Genomic DNA, 16,385 nt, shown 5'->3' with positions numbered 1-16,385 from the left:
TAGGGACTGAAAGTTGTTACTGCTTTGTCTGTATAGTTGTCTTTGTCCAGATCACAATAGACAGGCATCTACCCACTACCGTTGACAATTTCAGCAATAAAGGCCAAGGACTAAGCTTTTTCCTCTTACCCTTAGTGTTTCTCTCCAGATGAAAATCCGGAATAAGGTAGGGTGTGAATTTAAAGTGGATTATTGTCTGTTTCTGATTAACCTTGTTCAGGAACACTCTTATTCCAGAATAAGCATCCCTTAGCTGAGTTAGTCTAATCATATGGACTAATCTAATTTGGAATAAGGTACACTTATTTTGGAATACAGGCTTGTCTACACATAGACCACTACAGTGACACAGCTGTGCTGTTGTTGTAGTGCTTAAGTGAAGACAATACCTATGCCAATGAGAAGGGTTCTCACGTTGACGTAGGTAATCCACCTCCCTGAGAGGCAGTAGCTAGGTTGACAGAAGAATTGTCCCATCCATCTAGCGCTGTCTACACCAGGGTTAGGTCAATTTAACTATATCGCTCAGGGCGGTGGATTTTTCAGACCCCTGAGCAACATAGTTATACTGACCTAATTTCATAGTTTAGACTAGCCTAAGTGGAGTTAATCAAGAGTAGCTCCCTGGGTAGATAAGCCCTTAGAAGTGGGCCCTTCCAGCTCAGGACTAAAGCACATTGATACTGCAAAAGCAGCAGTATCTCTTTGGTGATGGAGAGCTTCACTCTGTCAAGAGTGAAACTGACAGCCCTAAAGATTAGATGCAGTGAAAACCAGAAAATGTGACACAGATATTGTAGGTAGTTCTTGATCTTTGTTGATTACTTAGTAATCACAATTATAACACCATTAAATGTGTTGTTAAGGTGTTTTATAATCCCCACCCACTCTCCCTAGTTCTAAAAGCCATAGCTCTCAGGAGACAGAATGGCATTTTAGATGTAGCCTAAATTCTATTCTGCTGGTAAATGACAATTTGCCTCCCCAAAGTGGGGAGAAAAACATGGCCTGAACACATGACAAGGGACCAGTGAGTACCCCCTGATTTCTAATCCCAACTCCCTCTGTGGCCTTGGTTGAGTCACTTAACCCCTCAGCATAAATTCCTTTTAAGTAGAATGGAAATAACAGCTCTGTGAAGTAAATGTGAAAGTGTTGTGAGGATTAGTTAATGTTTAGCCCATCAAATAGTCTAGAAAGCGTTCCGGTCAGAGTGCTCATGCTTTCAGAAAGGCTGAACTGTCTTCTGCAGATACTGAAGTCTGCCACTGTGTCTTGAGGAGCCAAGAAACTTAAGGTAATTTTTCCATGAGAGATGGAATGTGGTTTTTCTCCTTTTAGAAACAACACATTTACATTACTTTCACATCTAGCCTTTGTAATTAAATAGCTTTTTGTTGCGGCACTTGCTTGTTGACTCTTACCAGGATTTAATTGTACTGTTTCATACTTACATAATGCTCTTCATCTTCAAAACATTATTATCCTTGTTACCAAACAATCTACAAACCCAGTCTCCTGCTTGCTTGGTGGTATTCCTTCTTTACAGATGGGGAAATCGAGGCAGAGAGGTATTGGTGAATCACTTCACTACAGGGGAGTGTGTAAGAGTCATAAGAACAGCCATACTGGGTCAGACCAAAGGTAGTCCAGTATCTTGTCTTTTTACAGTGGCCAATGCCAGGTGACCCAGAGGGAACGAAGAGAATAGGCAATCATTAAGTTATCCATCCCCTGTTGCCCATTCCCAGGTTCTGGCAAACAGAGGCTAGGGGCACCATCCCTGTCCATCCTGGCTAATAGCTACTGATGGACCTATCCTCCATGAATTTATCTTGTTCTTTTTTGAACCCTGTTATAGTCTTGGCCTTCACAACATCAGCCAGGATCAGAAGTCAGTGGCTTTTAGTTCCCTGTCCTTTGGAACACACTCCTCTCGCCTTAAGAATTTCCATGGCTTTCGTCAGTCACAAAGGCTGTCTGCTCCACATCTGTGAACCATTCATTGAGGTCTCTTGTCTGTTCTTCGCTTGCTCCCCACAATGCCATGTGCATAAATCTTGTATTTATTTGGCAAGTCATGTGATACAGGACGTTGGAGTTGCATAGTTCTGATTAACATCCAATTTTCCCACTTTACTGCAAAATGATCTTAATTGCTATCTTGAGCACAGCCAAAGCCAGCAACAAATGCATTGTACAATCCAAAGTTTGCAGTGCCAGTTTAGTGGTGGTATAAAACATTAATCATCAACTCTAGCTGTTCATGAAACCTTAGCTGCCAAAATCAGCAACGGGCAAGGGCTTGTTGAGGGAAATAGCAAGATGTCCATCAGAAAATCCTTTTAATGTGTGTTGTTCTCACAGAACTAGAAACAGTTTTATTTGCCACTATAAATGCACTTGAGAACAATGATCTTTTCTAAGCATGCTCCTGGACCAGAAAACAGGAAAAAAGAAAGGTCTGTTAGGTTTCTATTGAACACTCACACTCAAATGCCTGATCAGGGTTGTAACCAAGGCGGGGCAGCCGCCCAGGGCACAAAGCTGCAGGGGTGGAAAAGTGAGGCGGGGAGGTCATATGGGATCACATGCCTCCCCTAGATTTCTGCCTTCCATTTAGCATAGTAGTTCTCAAATTGTCGGGTGCACCTCCCTAGGGGGGCTTGCCCTACAGTTTGAAAACCGTAGCCTCCTGCCAGGAGCCAGCGGATTGAAAGCTGGTGGGAGCTGCTCGGGCCCCAGCTCTCCACACTGTAGGAGCCAGGGCGCTGGCTGGCTGCCCAGCAGCCCTCCCTCTCTGCATGGCCAGGTGCTCCCCAGGCAGGGCAGGCTCGGTGGGAAGGGGTTGGCTCCAAGGGGCATCACCAGCCAGCGCCAGATTCCTGCGGGTGAGGCAAGAGCGCATCGGGGTGCTGCTTGGAGCTGTGCCGCATGCCCTGGCTGGGGAGTGCCCAGCCGTGCGGAGGTGGCACAGCTAGGTGAGCAGGGCAAGGAGGGCTGCTGGGCAGTCAGCCAGCACCCACAGTGCGGAGAGTCAGGGGCCTGAGTGAGCTAGGCAGCTCCCATCAGCATCTGATCTGCCAGCAGGTGACGGTTTTCAAACAGGAGTGTGCCTTTTGAAAACCTTTGTGCTGAATTGGAGGCAGAAATCGGGGGGTGGGGGCATGTGATGCTGTGTGCTCCCCCCCCCCCCCCGCGTAACCTTTAGGGGGTGCAAATATGCTTGCTTGCCCCATGTGCGAAAATGCCTAGTTACAGCTCTGGGTCTGATCCTAAACCCAGTTAAATCAATGCAGACTCCCATTGACCTCAGTGGGTTTTGGTTCAGGACCCAAAATAGTTAGTTGCTGTTAAGTATCTCTGTTCCTGGGTTTGTTATGGTAACTATCTCCAACAGCGAGTTTATAATTCCCGTTTTCCAGTAGGTTTACAATGCTCTCTTACTAACATGAGCACAGAACTTCATCCACAAACCTTAAGGAGCTAGGGAGAGAAGTTTGAAAACCTGTTTGATTTTTGCCCCCCACCCCAACTTGCCAAATCTCTGTGCAATAATGGAGTAAAAGTCCACATAGCTTACTATGTTTCCTTCTATTTCTGGATGTCTTGGTGTCTGAGCTCAACTGTCTGTATTAAGTATTTATAAAATGCCTGTTGCCGTAGTATCTAAGCCCTGAGGAATAGTTTATTCCTGTCCTGTAAAGCAACAAGAGGAGATTGCCATGAAAACGTGGCTCAAAATGTTTAGCATTTTCCTGTAGGCTATTCCCCAGTAAGCTGTTGGTCTCGTCGCTGTGAGCCTAGTCATTGTCAGCAGCATCCCAGTAACTTCAGAAATATCCTCGCTCATGCTCTGATCCATTAGTTCATAGTACAAGTGAAATATTGAGAGACAAAGCTGTGCAGTAATCCAGGGCAACAAAGTCATTCATGCATGTGTTAATTCTGCTGACTGCTAGCAAATTGTGGTATCAAGAATGAGTAGCTTGTGAAAAAGAATATACAAAATTTAGCAAGTCTTAAGCCAGAGGTTCTTTAACAGCAAATTTAAATCAAAAACATTTAGGAATGCTCTTAACATAAGTTGTTGGATAGATCTATTGGTGCAGAGAACTTCAAAATGCCATTCACTGATTGGCCTTCCAGCCAAGATCAAGAGTTTATACATAACCCAAGCCTTGTTATACCAATAAAATAAAAACCAGCAGGATCTTATTAAAGGGGAAAAGGCAAAATGCCACATTTATTGTGAATATAGAAAGAATCATAGTAAGCAGTTAGTTATAGCTATAACATTCCATTCAATTTCATATTTATTCACACATTCATTCATACACACACACAGGTTCTGCAAGGTTGTTATCATAGTTACCAGCCTTGTTGCTCATGCCAAGCCACTGGCCAGGTGACCTGGACATGAGGCAGGAGCAGGGCCTTGTCAGATGCTCATCTGATGATCCTGGAAGTTGGTTTGCAGAATCAGACCCCAAAGTTCTCACTTTCTAGAGTCCATTTTTATAGGAATTTCTTCCTATGCCAGTCTATGGGAATTGCGTCATCATGCTGTTGCTGAATCAATCAGCAGATGGCACATTCCTGACGGCTCTGTTGCCAGATGTTATCTTGTTCTTTGGTTCTCCCATTCTTGAGGCTGTTGGGTGGATTCCAGTCTACCCTCCGGGGGTCCTCTGGTTATTTCCACTTGATGCCTTCTTCAGCCGATGGACACTGGATTCTTAGGCTGGCACCTCCCTGATCATTCAGTTGTTATCCACACCAAGCATCCATCCACATACATCCTCTATCTCTATTTTAATCACAATTGTTAACAAAGCGAGATGAATACAACAAAAGGGTGGGGAGTCTCTGGGTGCTGTTTCTGTTGTTACAGAGTATTGCTTTGAGTCTCTCTCTGTGTGAGTAGTTGTTGTCACAAAGAATTGCTTTGAGAACAGACTCTGTCTTAGAATGTACTAACACAATTAGCAGCTTGCAAGTTTCACACATAGAGGGAGAGAAACAGTACCAAAAACTAAGAGACCTCTTAATTAGTAATACCCTGGAATTTAAACTATGGGGAAATCAAACTCATTTATGATTTTAATACAGAACTTCTTTAATATGATCCAACAGCCTGACCCCAGAAGTACAGTACCTTCCTTCTTAACTTGTGTAAATTTGATTTTAAACATTAACTTTAATAAAATTTTTATATCCTCTTTCAGAGGACTGTATTCTGCTCTGGCTGGGGGTGGACTGAATGATCTAACAGATCTCTTCCATCTCCAACTATTATGATCAGTGTTGGTTTGACTTTTCGTTCAAGCCAGGCTCCTGGAGCGTCCATAAGATCCTTTTACCAAAAGCAAATGAAATATTTAGATGCTCGTCTTCTAGAGTTACAAAAGAGTTTTGCTGTGAATGAACGCAACAGGGTGAGGGTGTCTTGTTAAGAACTCAACATTTAAAAAAAAAAATTTTACACAGTTTGAGAGGTGTCCTCTTTCTTACCGTACAGAAATTGTATTTGGTCTTGATTAAAATTTGTTCCTGTAACTTTAGCCACAAAAAAGTTTTCCATTTCTTTAAGGGTTGAAGTTTCAATTCACATTTTTTTTGCTTTGTTTTTCCTCATATAGATTTCAGCTTTTTGTGCTGCTCAGTATCATCTCAAAGAGGTAGACAAGTTTCATATACAGTATGTGCTTCAGAAGCATGGGTTTTCTTCCTATCCAATAACTAGCAGCAAATAGCCCACTTTACATAACTGTCTTGGCTTTTAAGAAGAGTGATACAGAATCAAGCATTCTGTAGGCTTAGTAGATGGGTGCTGTAACTTTGCTCAGTGGAAGCTGCTATTTTAATTAAATGGCTTTTTTTTTTTAAGTGCATGTTATATGAAAGTATGAGCTACCACCTGATATCTAAACTGCTATGTATGTGCCAGGATTATTCTAGTCAGGTTCATTTTATGCTTTCAAACCTGCTTGCCATGCCTTTCTGAAAACATCTCAGCTGTCTTTCATCCGCAGAACCTTTGAAAGCCATCCTAAATTTAAAAATAATAATAATAACCTCTTTTCTATGTGCCTCTCCAGTTGCCTGCTGGCAGGGTTGAGATGAAACCTGAAATTAGGAGAGGAAATGGAGATATGTCGTCTTTCCTCACAAGAGCTTCTAGCAGCTTCAATGCATGCTTGTTTGATGTGGCCCTGGTGCTTAACTTGTAAGATGCTTCATACCCTGAAGAGTGTAGCTCTTGATGATGTGTTTGGATGTGGTAACGTTTTCACTTTTATTTTTATCTAAAACATGAGATGCAACTGAAATTTGTCTGAACAGCTCCATAAATATAGACACTGGTGGCTATGATTCCTGCCCACCCCAAATTAGCACACCTATCCTCTAGACAAATGAGTGAGGTGAGAATTTGACCTGAATTTCTGTGTTGCATACTCCTTTCAGAGCAGTTCACGGACTATTTAACCAAAACGGCACCACAATAGCTTCAGTATGGCTTTTAGTCTGATATTTATTTGATGCGCTGTAAGAATCATGCTACTTGTGGTGGTCCTGTACTATTTTCAGCCAGCTTCTATTTGCTTCTCCTGATTCAGCTTCCAGTAAATAATTCTATGGACAGTCTGAATTCTCCTTGGGGATTGGTTGTGTAATGTTAAAAGATACAAACATATGATAATCCTTCCTTTTTTTTTTTTTTTTTTTTTTGGAGGGGAATGCATAGGTAATGTCTAACCCTTATCTAGTCCCCTCAAAAGAGAGGCCAGGCATGGAATTAAACCACAAAGCTGTAGCTCACGAAAGCTTATGCTCAAGTAAATTGGTTAGTCTCTAAGGTGCCACAAGTACTCCTTTTCTTTTTTTGAAAATAGTTACCATAATTCTTCAGTCAATCACCTGCTTGTTTTTAATTAAACGCTTGAGGTAGATTTTAAAAATATGTACCTCTTTTTTCAAAAAACATTCATGAATTTAAGCAGCTCCAACACATTTTTAGAAACACCCAGGCACAAGTGAAGCTTTATCTAAAGGTTCAGTTTTGTAGAAAATGCGCTCATGGAATTGGCTAACGCTGTTGCTCTTCATTTCTCCACATACTGCAGAAGAATTGGTCATTTTAAAAAAGAGAATAATAACTCTAACTTCCTTGCATGGAAAGTCTTTTAGTTTTAACTATTTCCTGGCTCTGTATATGATGCCTCCCTATGGCCAAAACTAGTAATGCTTTTAACTGAGGAAGCTTATGCGTTTGCAGGCAACTCCCAACATTTACAGGAATCGTACATGCCTGTTTACATTCATCTCCTCTTTACTTAGGAAACCAGACTCCTGCTGCATGTTCATTCTAGTGCTCAAGTGTAATTAACCATCTTTATTGTGGACAAAGGGAAATAACCTATTGCCCATAGATTTTAAGGCCAGAAGGGACCATCATGATCATCTGGTCTGACCATCTGCACATCGCAGCGCACAGAACCTCACCTACTCACTCCTGCAATAGGCCTGTAACCTCTGGCTTAGTTACTAAAGTCCTCAAATCTTGATTTAAAAATTTCAAGTTACAAACAATCCACCATTTACTTTAGTTCAAACCAGAAAGTGACCCACACCACGCTGCAGAGAAGCAAAAAAACACCAGGGTCTCCGCCTATCTGACCTGAGGGGAAATTCCTTCTCGACCCCAAATAGGGTGCTCAGTTAGACCCTGAGCATGAGAGCAAGTCCCTCTAGCCAGACACCTGGGAAAGAATCTCTGTAGTAACTCAGAACCCTTCCCATTTATGATGGTTGGAGATATCGCAATCAACGGATATTGCACATTCATTTGGAAATAAAGGAACTAGAGAAAGGGAGGGAGTGCTTCCTGTCTTGCACATGGTAGGGGGTGTGTGTGTTGGTTACTGATCCTTGTTACAGCAACTTTCCTGTGCTGGCTAGTGATCTTTCCTTGTAGACAGTGGTGCTTGATTTGGAGACCATGTGTATATCTGATTTCTAGATAGCATTCACTAGAATTACATGATGGGAGACAATGTTGCTCATCCAGTTGGACCAGGAAAGTAGGAATGGGGATACATAGAAATGTAGGGCTGGAAGGGACCTTGAGAGGGCATCTAGTCCAGCCTCCTGTGCAGGACCAAGTAAACCTAGACCATCCCTGACAGGTGTTTGTCAAACTCTTCTTTAAAAGTTCCATGGTGGGGATTCTACAAGCTCTCTTGAAAGCCTGTTCCAGTGCTTAACTTTCCTTACAGTTAAAATGTTTTTTTTCCTAATATCTAATCTAAATATCTCTCGCTTCAGATTAACCCAATTACTGCTTGTCCTGCCTTCAGTGGACATAGAGAACAATTGATCACTGTCCCCTTTTATAACAGCCTTTAATATACTGGGTGACTGTCATCAGGTCTTTCCCCTCGATCGTCTTTTCTCAAGACTAAACTTGCCCAATTTTTTAAACTTTCATCATAGATCAGATTTTCTAAACCTTTTATCATTTTTGTTGCTCTCTTCTGGACTCTCCAATTTGTCCACATCTTTCCTAAAGTGTGGCTCCCAGAACTGGACACAGTATTCACCTGAGGCTTCACCAGTGCCGTGTAGAGCCAGTTTCTTGGTTTCTGTTCTCAGTCCTGATGCTGATTTGCTGTGTGACTTCAGGCAAATCACTGTATGTTACAGTCTAAACCTTTGTAAAATGAGAGTGCCTGTCACATTAGTATAGAGTAGGGGTGGTCAAACCATGACTTGCAAGCCGCATGTGGCTCTTTCACAGTTAGTATGGCTGGCAGAGGGCCCCTTCCTTTCTCCTCCTCTTCCCCCTCTCCCCGGTATGGGCCCTCCCCCCCCATTCTCCACCTACCAAACTGTGGGAGGAGCTCAGGACCCCTGCCTTGCAGCAGGGTGGTGGGGTAGGGACTTCTGCCCAGCAGGGAGAGGCATGTCAGGGCTTCAGCCCCATGGGGCACACCTGCCGGGGCTTGGGGCTTCAGCAGGAGCGGGGCTGAAACCTCCAAACCCCAGCAGGTGTGCTCCGGTTCTTGAATTTCTGAAGATTGTCATATGCGGCTTGCAGGGTCAGTAAGTTTGGCCGCCCTCGGTGTAGAGGTCAAGCGAATATGAAATACTTTGGAATCCTCAGTTGAGAAGTGCTACACAAGTGAAAAGTTAGTGGTACATTTTTTATATTTGCGTTTTTGTTTTTTGGCTTATTGTTTCTTGGATGTGATTGAAAAAGTATAAAAAGGCTCATTATTTATCCCTTTTGAATAAATAGTTTTAGGTCAATCCGCATAGAATTTAAGGGTTCGAATGGATGATTATTAACATAGCTAATCTCTAAGGTGATGGGGCTAGCTGTGCTGCTGGTTCAGTGTGACTTATAAAGAATATCTGATTTACATACTTACAGAATACTCACTTGAAAATAAAATAGGGCACAATTGTTGCTGAACAGGTGCTGCACTGTAATGACTGAGTTGCTTCCTCCACCACTGTGTCCCAGACACTGGCAGTGTGGAAAGCCTTGTTCAAAGCAGTCACCTGTACTGCAAGGTGACAGAGTGGAGCACTGTCAGTTTCTCATTAAAACAGCATACTGAAAAATGGTTATGGCTGCGTGGCTCCTGTTAGCAGGACTGAAATGTATAGAAGCTAGATTCCAACTGGGAATCTGTTTGCTTTCAGATCCAGTCTATTCTGTAGGGACAGAATTTCCTGTTTGGGGGCGGGGGTCGAGAACAAAAGCTGTTAACTTGGACTGTTGGACAGTGATAGCCTAGTGGGCTCCTCCGGCTTCGAGCCCATGGAAACTCTGAGAGCCTCCTTGACTCCACAGAGGTTCAGCTGGCCAAGTGGCAGCAAAAGCTTGAGCCCTTGGACCTATGTCCCAGGACAAATGGCTCCAACTGATGTGCAGAATTGGCTGCCCTACTAGCTGACTGCCTTTGATCTATGGCAATGGTTTTCAACCCTATTTGCGGACCCCTAAATTTTTTTTGAATGGAGGTTCAGACCCCTTTGGAAATCTTAGACGTAGTCTGCGGACTGCCAGGAGTCCACGGACCACAGGTTGTATGCTACTGATCTATGGCCTTGCGTAGCACAGCTACTTGCAAGTCAGTGCACATGAATACAGCGGTGCGTTACTCATTTTTGTGAAGAGCACAGAATGTACTGGGAGGGGGAGGGAATAGCTCCTGAATGTGTGGAACTTTATACATAAAAATTAAACCTGTCATGACACCTTTCTTGCCTTAAGGGGAGAACAGAAGGGGTGAAAAAAGCTGGTCGCTATACTCTCACTTTGGTTAGTAAAAAGCTTTTGGCACAGAATTATATTTGCTCACTGTTTCGTCTATCTTGAAATGGGAGCTTTGATTGTTTGATAAATGGATCGGAAGATTGGTCAGTTTGACTGTTAAGTGCCTTTGTATGCTTTGCTGAAATGCAGTTTTCTTACCACCATAACACTTCTTAATTTTTCTTTGCCCCTGTTTTGAATGACTGAGGTTGCCATAGTTGAGAAATAAGCTTAATCAGACTAAAAAAGAAAAGGAGTACTTGTGGCACCTTAGAGACTAACCAATTTATTTGAGCATGAGCTTTCGTGAGCTACAGCTCACTTCACGAAAGCTCATGCTCAAATAAATTGGTTAGTCTCTAAGGTGCCACAAGTACTCCTTTTCTTTTTGCGAATACAGACTAACACGGCTGTTACTCTGAAACCTTAATCAGACTGTATTTGTGGCTCTCACCTGGGGAGGATGTGCTGCAGTTTTTTTGGGGTTTTTTTTGTCCCAGGTAGAGGTAAAGGAAGAAATGCAAGTTTTCCCATGACTTCATTTTATATGGGGGCAGCATCTCCGCTTTTACAGTTTTGGGCTGTTTCTGAGTATTATTGCCAATCCATGTGGTAGTTTTGTGGCTTAGACAAACATCCACAAAAGAGCAGGATCATAGTCCATTTCTGTTCCCGTATCCAAGAAACAGGACTGGAATCCTGGCCTCAAAAGGTGGAAAAAGTAGTAAATCACCTCACAGTCATTTAGCCCTAGTATCGTCTGAATCTTAACATTCGACTCAAAGGATTTATGTTGTGATTTAAAAACTCCTGGAAATAAGTTTGTAATGGAAGTGCTGACGCTGCAGCATCACAAAGCTTGAACTATGAAAATTGGGTCTTTGATGTAGTGATTTTAATTAATGGTTGGTTAGAGCCATATTAAGTCTTGGTGTAACTCAGTTGAATTTGATAAAGTTGCATCAGCTTACACAATGTCTGAATTTGGCCCTGAGTTTCTATACATAGCTAAAAAATTATTGGAATCTGGCTGAGCAGGAGAGATCAGACTAGCAAATAGTTACACTATGGGAGATAAACAAAGTTAAGTTGCGATGGCTGTGTGGTAAGCAGAATGACATTTCCTTATGGCCTGAAAAAAATTTCCCTGTGCTGTGAGCAAGAGAAGTTGAGAAAAAATTCAACATGAGTCAGTGCTTTTTCAGATGCACTAAAACATTCAAATCACAGCAGTATGTCAGGCTTTTTCCACAATATATAATAACCTGTTTCTTTGCTAAATGTCTCTTAAATTTCTATCTTGACAGGATCAGCAACCTTCAAAAAATCATTCACTTCAGAGGTAAGTTACTTCTTGAGAAAATGGTGTGCTTTGTTCCCTGGGCACTGTCATAAACTGGTGCTTTCTATTTAACGAGGCATTTTGAGCTCTGTATATGGCTTGAATCTGAAAGGGAAAGCGGGGGACAAAGCTGAACAAGCAATTATAAGGCTGCAATGAACTGGTGTATTCACTTGTGAAATCAGTGGGCCTTTGTCCTCGTAAGAGAATTGGGTCCATTTTTATATCCTAATTGCCATGGAATTTCAAGTGATTCCATTCCACCAAAACACTATATAAATGTTAAGCCACAGAGCCTGAGTTCAACTCATTTTGACCAAGGAACACAGTTTATAGAGCAACAGAATGGCCATTTACACAGAAGACAATGACCCAGGCAAGTTTCCAAGGGGTCATAGAGTAGTAGACAAGATGCAGCTAAAATTGCCACCTCTGCCTGAGAAACTAGATTAACTTGCACCACCAACCTAGCTCACTTCCTCAAAGGCCTCAGGTCTTCGAAGTGTATGTCTGTACTGCAATCACGGGGTGTAACTGCAGCCTGAGCACACATACTAGCTTTGATCTAGCTAGCTCGGATCTGGAGCAGTGAAGTTGTGGCAGTCCGCACGTGAGCATGAGATGTATAAGCCCAATACCTATGCCAGCTAGAGTATGTCTGCTCAAGCTGCAGTCATGTGTGACTGCAGTATAGCCATACCCTTCATGGGCATGAGTCGTACCAGTAAAGGAAGGCGTACACTGATTGCAGCCTAAGGTCATTTAGGACCAATCTGCTGGAAATTAAGGCTTCTAAGAGCAACCTGAAAACTCCCTCCTTGTACAGAACCAAAATTCCTCCTCTAGCTTGCATTTTGTGAAGACAGTCCCCTCCACCCCTTTATTTAGCTTCCAAGTCTGCATCACACAGGAAATTCCCAGGAAGCTAGTATCTCTCCAAGGTTCTTTAATGTCACTCTATTTTGAAGATGAAGTTAGGCCATATAATGTCCCCCTCCACATTAATATTCAGCAGCAGCCCATGAAGTGGTGCTCCATCTTGATCCAAGCTTTGCACGCTGGGACCTGTAGTTTTCTGCAAGCTGCATTTTTGTATTAAAGGTGGAAGTTGAAAAGAAATGTATTATACAACTCCATAGGCTTACCCCTGAGAGATCCCCTGTAACCCTCTGTAGTTATGCCTCTTGATTCAGGGTGGAGAGATACACCTAGGATATTTGTTTTTTAAAACTTCTTGGTTCTTGTCTTCACCCATACTCCTAGATGTCTGGTTCTTCTGGACAGCCTGGCTCACAGACAATAAAAAAAGGTCATAGAGGAGTAGATTCCACTGGTGAGACGACATATAAAAAGGTAGGTGCATCTCAGCTAATTAATCTGATTGTTTTCATTCTCCTATTCACTACATTAATGCTGCCCAGAGCATCAAGGTTTCTGACTCATTCTATTTAGCATAAAAGGTTGAGTAACTTGCGTGACAAACATTAAAGAAGATCTCGGTGGGAGCAAAGACTGGCAGGCTGAAGAGGCTGAAGGGCTGAATTTATGCTCTGGGAGTAGCTTCTCCGCCATTGCCTCCTAAAGACAGGATTATTTTTTAAACCTTCCCTCATTAGCAACACTTCCTAGGACCCTTCTCATTTACTGGGTGCGCTTGCTGCTGTCTGGACACGATAGCAGCTACAGATTGTGATTGTGCTGGAATTTGCTTTACAAAAGGCAGATTGTGTGTTGGTTTCTTAAACCAGCCTATGGATGTGGGGATTTTTGGACACTGCTACTAACTTTCGTTGGACTTCATCAGTATGTGCCAACTTGCTTTACAACAAGAGTGGTTTCCCGTGTCTGGATTAAATGGATAATGGCATGATCGAGGCTTTTCAGCAGCTCTCGCTTCATGTAAGTGGAAGCTTCTCGTTTGAAATCTTTAATCCAGCTATGCTTTAATATCCACGTACTGTTTGGTGACAGGGTTCACTTCTAAAGATTACCTGGAAAAAAAGGGAACTGAGTGTGTGGGAGAGAACTTAAACAGCACTTCTGTTGAATCTAGTCTCTCTAATTTTATTATATTTGACTGTTTAAGCTTGGGGTTCTCAGTTCAGATCTCCAGTATCCCAGCATGCTGAGTGGAGGAGGAGAAGGAGGTAGCAGAACTGGCTGGGAGAAGGCAGCAACCAAAGTGGAATTAGATGAGACACTTAAATATGTTTGCAGGGGCCCCAGAAACTAGTAACGGGGGGCTCCTAATGGGGTTACCTGGAAATGACTAACAGGCTCTCCTTACTTAAGTTGTTGTTGTTGTTGTGGTTATGTGTCTCCCTCCTTTCCTTGAGGCACTATGTTGATTAATTTATTCTCTGCCCTTTGTTAAAACAATTGTAAACAGGCAGCTGACTGCTCAGTTTATGATGAGGAAAAAAAATGCACACAGCTTAATGGCAACCTCATTGTGGCTCTTTGCACCCACAGATAATGCAGCAATGCCAAGCTGGTGTTCAGTTTCTTTATCTTTAAAGTGAAACTACCTTTTAGGTATGAACAGTGGGCTGAGCTTGCATGGATTTTTCAGCTATATTAATTTTAAAAGGCAAGAAGGAAAGGTATTTAGGAGAATTCTGTTCCAACATCCTAGACAAACTGGGTGATAAATCTCACATGGGCACATCCTAGGAGCTGGTTAGTAAGGAGAGTGAAGGGATGCAATGAAGTGGTCTAAAACCTGATGGAATCAAGAAAAACCTGAGTTCTGTTCTCAGTTCTGTCACTTACTGTGTGACCTTGGACAGGTCTCTTACTCCATCTCCATTTACCTTCTTCTGCTCTGTCCTGCTCACCCCCTTCCCTTTTCTTTTCATTAACTGATCCTCTCCTAACTAAACCCACCCCAAAAAATAATAATAATGGAACTAACCTGTTTGCTGCCATCACACTGTCCACTCTGCTTGTGTGTTCTTCTTGCATGTGTCTTGTCTATTTAGAGAATAAGCTCTTTATTTCTGAGTTTGTACAGTGCCTAGCACAATGGGGCCCTCATTCTTGGTTGGCCCATAGGTGCTACTGTAATAAACATGACTGATAATAAATGGAGACTGTTTATTCATCTTTGAAAGATTTTGTAGATACTCAGATGAAAGAGCCAGAGCATTCGTTTTAGCAGCAATGGAGGGGAAATCTAGGGAAGCCAAAACGTACTTGCGTAAATTGGAATCTGGCCTAGTCATCAAGGTTAAATTCTGTCTTTCACAACCAAGTCATCAGGACGTCTTATTAGATGCACGGTGTCCCTTGGTACCTTGCTGGGGTATTGGTTCAATACTGACTGTCAGAAGAACACCACCTACTGAGTCACCTGCTCAGGATTTTGTTTTCGGTTCAGTTGCCTTGTATGTAAACAACTTGCACCTGTTCCGCCATAGTTTTAACAACCTTTGCAGTAGGTTTGTCTTATAGGCAGGGAATTGACACAGACCATGTAACTTCAGTAGTTGTCAAACAGATCTTATCTGCATCATCCTGGAAGATTCATGACCACGTAGAACAAGCTGGATCTCAGCAAATGTTAATGGCCTAAGACAAAATCACAGTGTTCTGTAGACATGAGCAGACTATGTTTGTAAATAGCTGCCACAGGAATATAATACTGCATTGTTCTTGGACAATTTATGCAGAGGCCACAGTAGTAAAGCTATGGTTTGTTTTTAAAACTATAATGACCCGCTGTTAGTTAGGCTTGGAAGGATCCGATTTTTATTGGTAAACCTCAGTTTCACTGTGCACACACATTTCCATCACTGGTCAAAAGTCCAGCTAGGCAAAGGAAAATGCTGCTTGAGAACTTATTAGAGTTTGATTTTAAGGATATTTGCTTTCTCTGTGTTGACAGTTTGTGTTTTGACACTGGCAAAGCTTTAACTTTTTGAACCGCAACATCTACTGTCATTAAAGAATTGTCTGACTTCCCCTGAAATAATTTACCACAACTGTGAAAATTTAAATAGATACAAATCTTAAATGCTTAAAAATAAACATTGTTATTACAGACAACATTGTTTAAAAAAAAATAAATCAGTGAATTCTGCTAAGCCTCTTATTATTGCTTACAAGCCTAGCAAAGGAGTAGGATGAGATGGTGAGAATACATGGTTGAAACCCACAAGTGTGCATTCTGTGGGGTAAGCTTATTTTGAGGGCTAGCTCCATGCTTGGACTCTACATTGCCTTGAGGAAGACCAGAGTCTATGCCGAGGCCACCCGATCATGCAAACCTAGGTTTCGGGAGATCGAGATACCATGCTCGTCCGCTTCCTAGAGGAACAAGAGTACTTTGCTGTTCAATAGCCACCACTCCAGTCGTTGTAAGGAGTGGAAATGAACACCTTGGAAGGAGGTAAAATCCAGTCTTCATAAGGCCAAGTGGATGGTAGCTATAGTGTAAGTCCTCTGGGGTAGCAATGCTGCAGAATGGGGATAAAATGAGATGGAAGGATTGTTAGGGCTTTGTCAGGGATGTCGAGGTATCCCCATCCCTAATATATGGCAGAAGCTAGTCTTATACACTCTGCGCGTCAGATGAGTGGAACATGGGGCCCTTGTCACCTTAGTTTGGCAGCAGCTTAAATATTCTGGAAACAGGATCCCTTTCATGTGGTGATCTTGCCGTACAGTGATAAGTTGTATGTTTCCCATCAAGCAGATTGACATGAAAGAAAGCAG

At 42.4% G+C, this 16,385-nt stretch overlaps 1 protein-coding gene across 1 annotated transcript in view; it reads left to right on the top strand.

The window, feature by feature from the left end:
- The window catches only part of LOC140902798 (putative PIP5K1A and PSMD4-like protein), a 73,965-nt gene that overhangs the window by 5,728 nt on the left and 51,852 nt on the right, over positions 1–16,385 (top strand). Inside the window, 2 exon segments of the mRNA XM_073323268.1 lie at positions 11,635–11,669; positions 12,933–13,022. Coding sequence (XP_073179369.1) covers positions 11,635–11,669; positions 12,933–13,022 — 125 coding nt within the window.

Source organism: Lepidochelys kempii, chromosome 24 (genome assembly GCF_965140265.1).
Source record: "Lepidochelys kempii isolate rLepKem1 chromosome 24, rLepKem1.hap2, whole genome shotgun sequence".
Lineage (NCBI taxonomy): Eukaryota > Metazoa > Chordata > Testudines > Cheloniidae > Lepidochelys > Lepidochelys kempii.
This window is presented reverse-complemented; position numbering and strand designations above follow the sequence as displayed.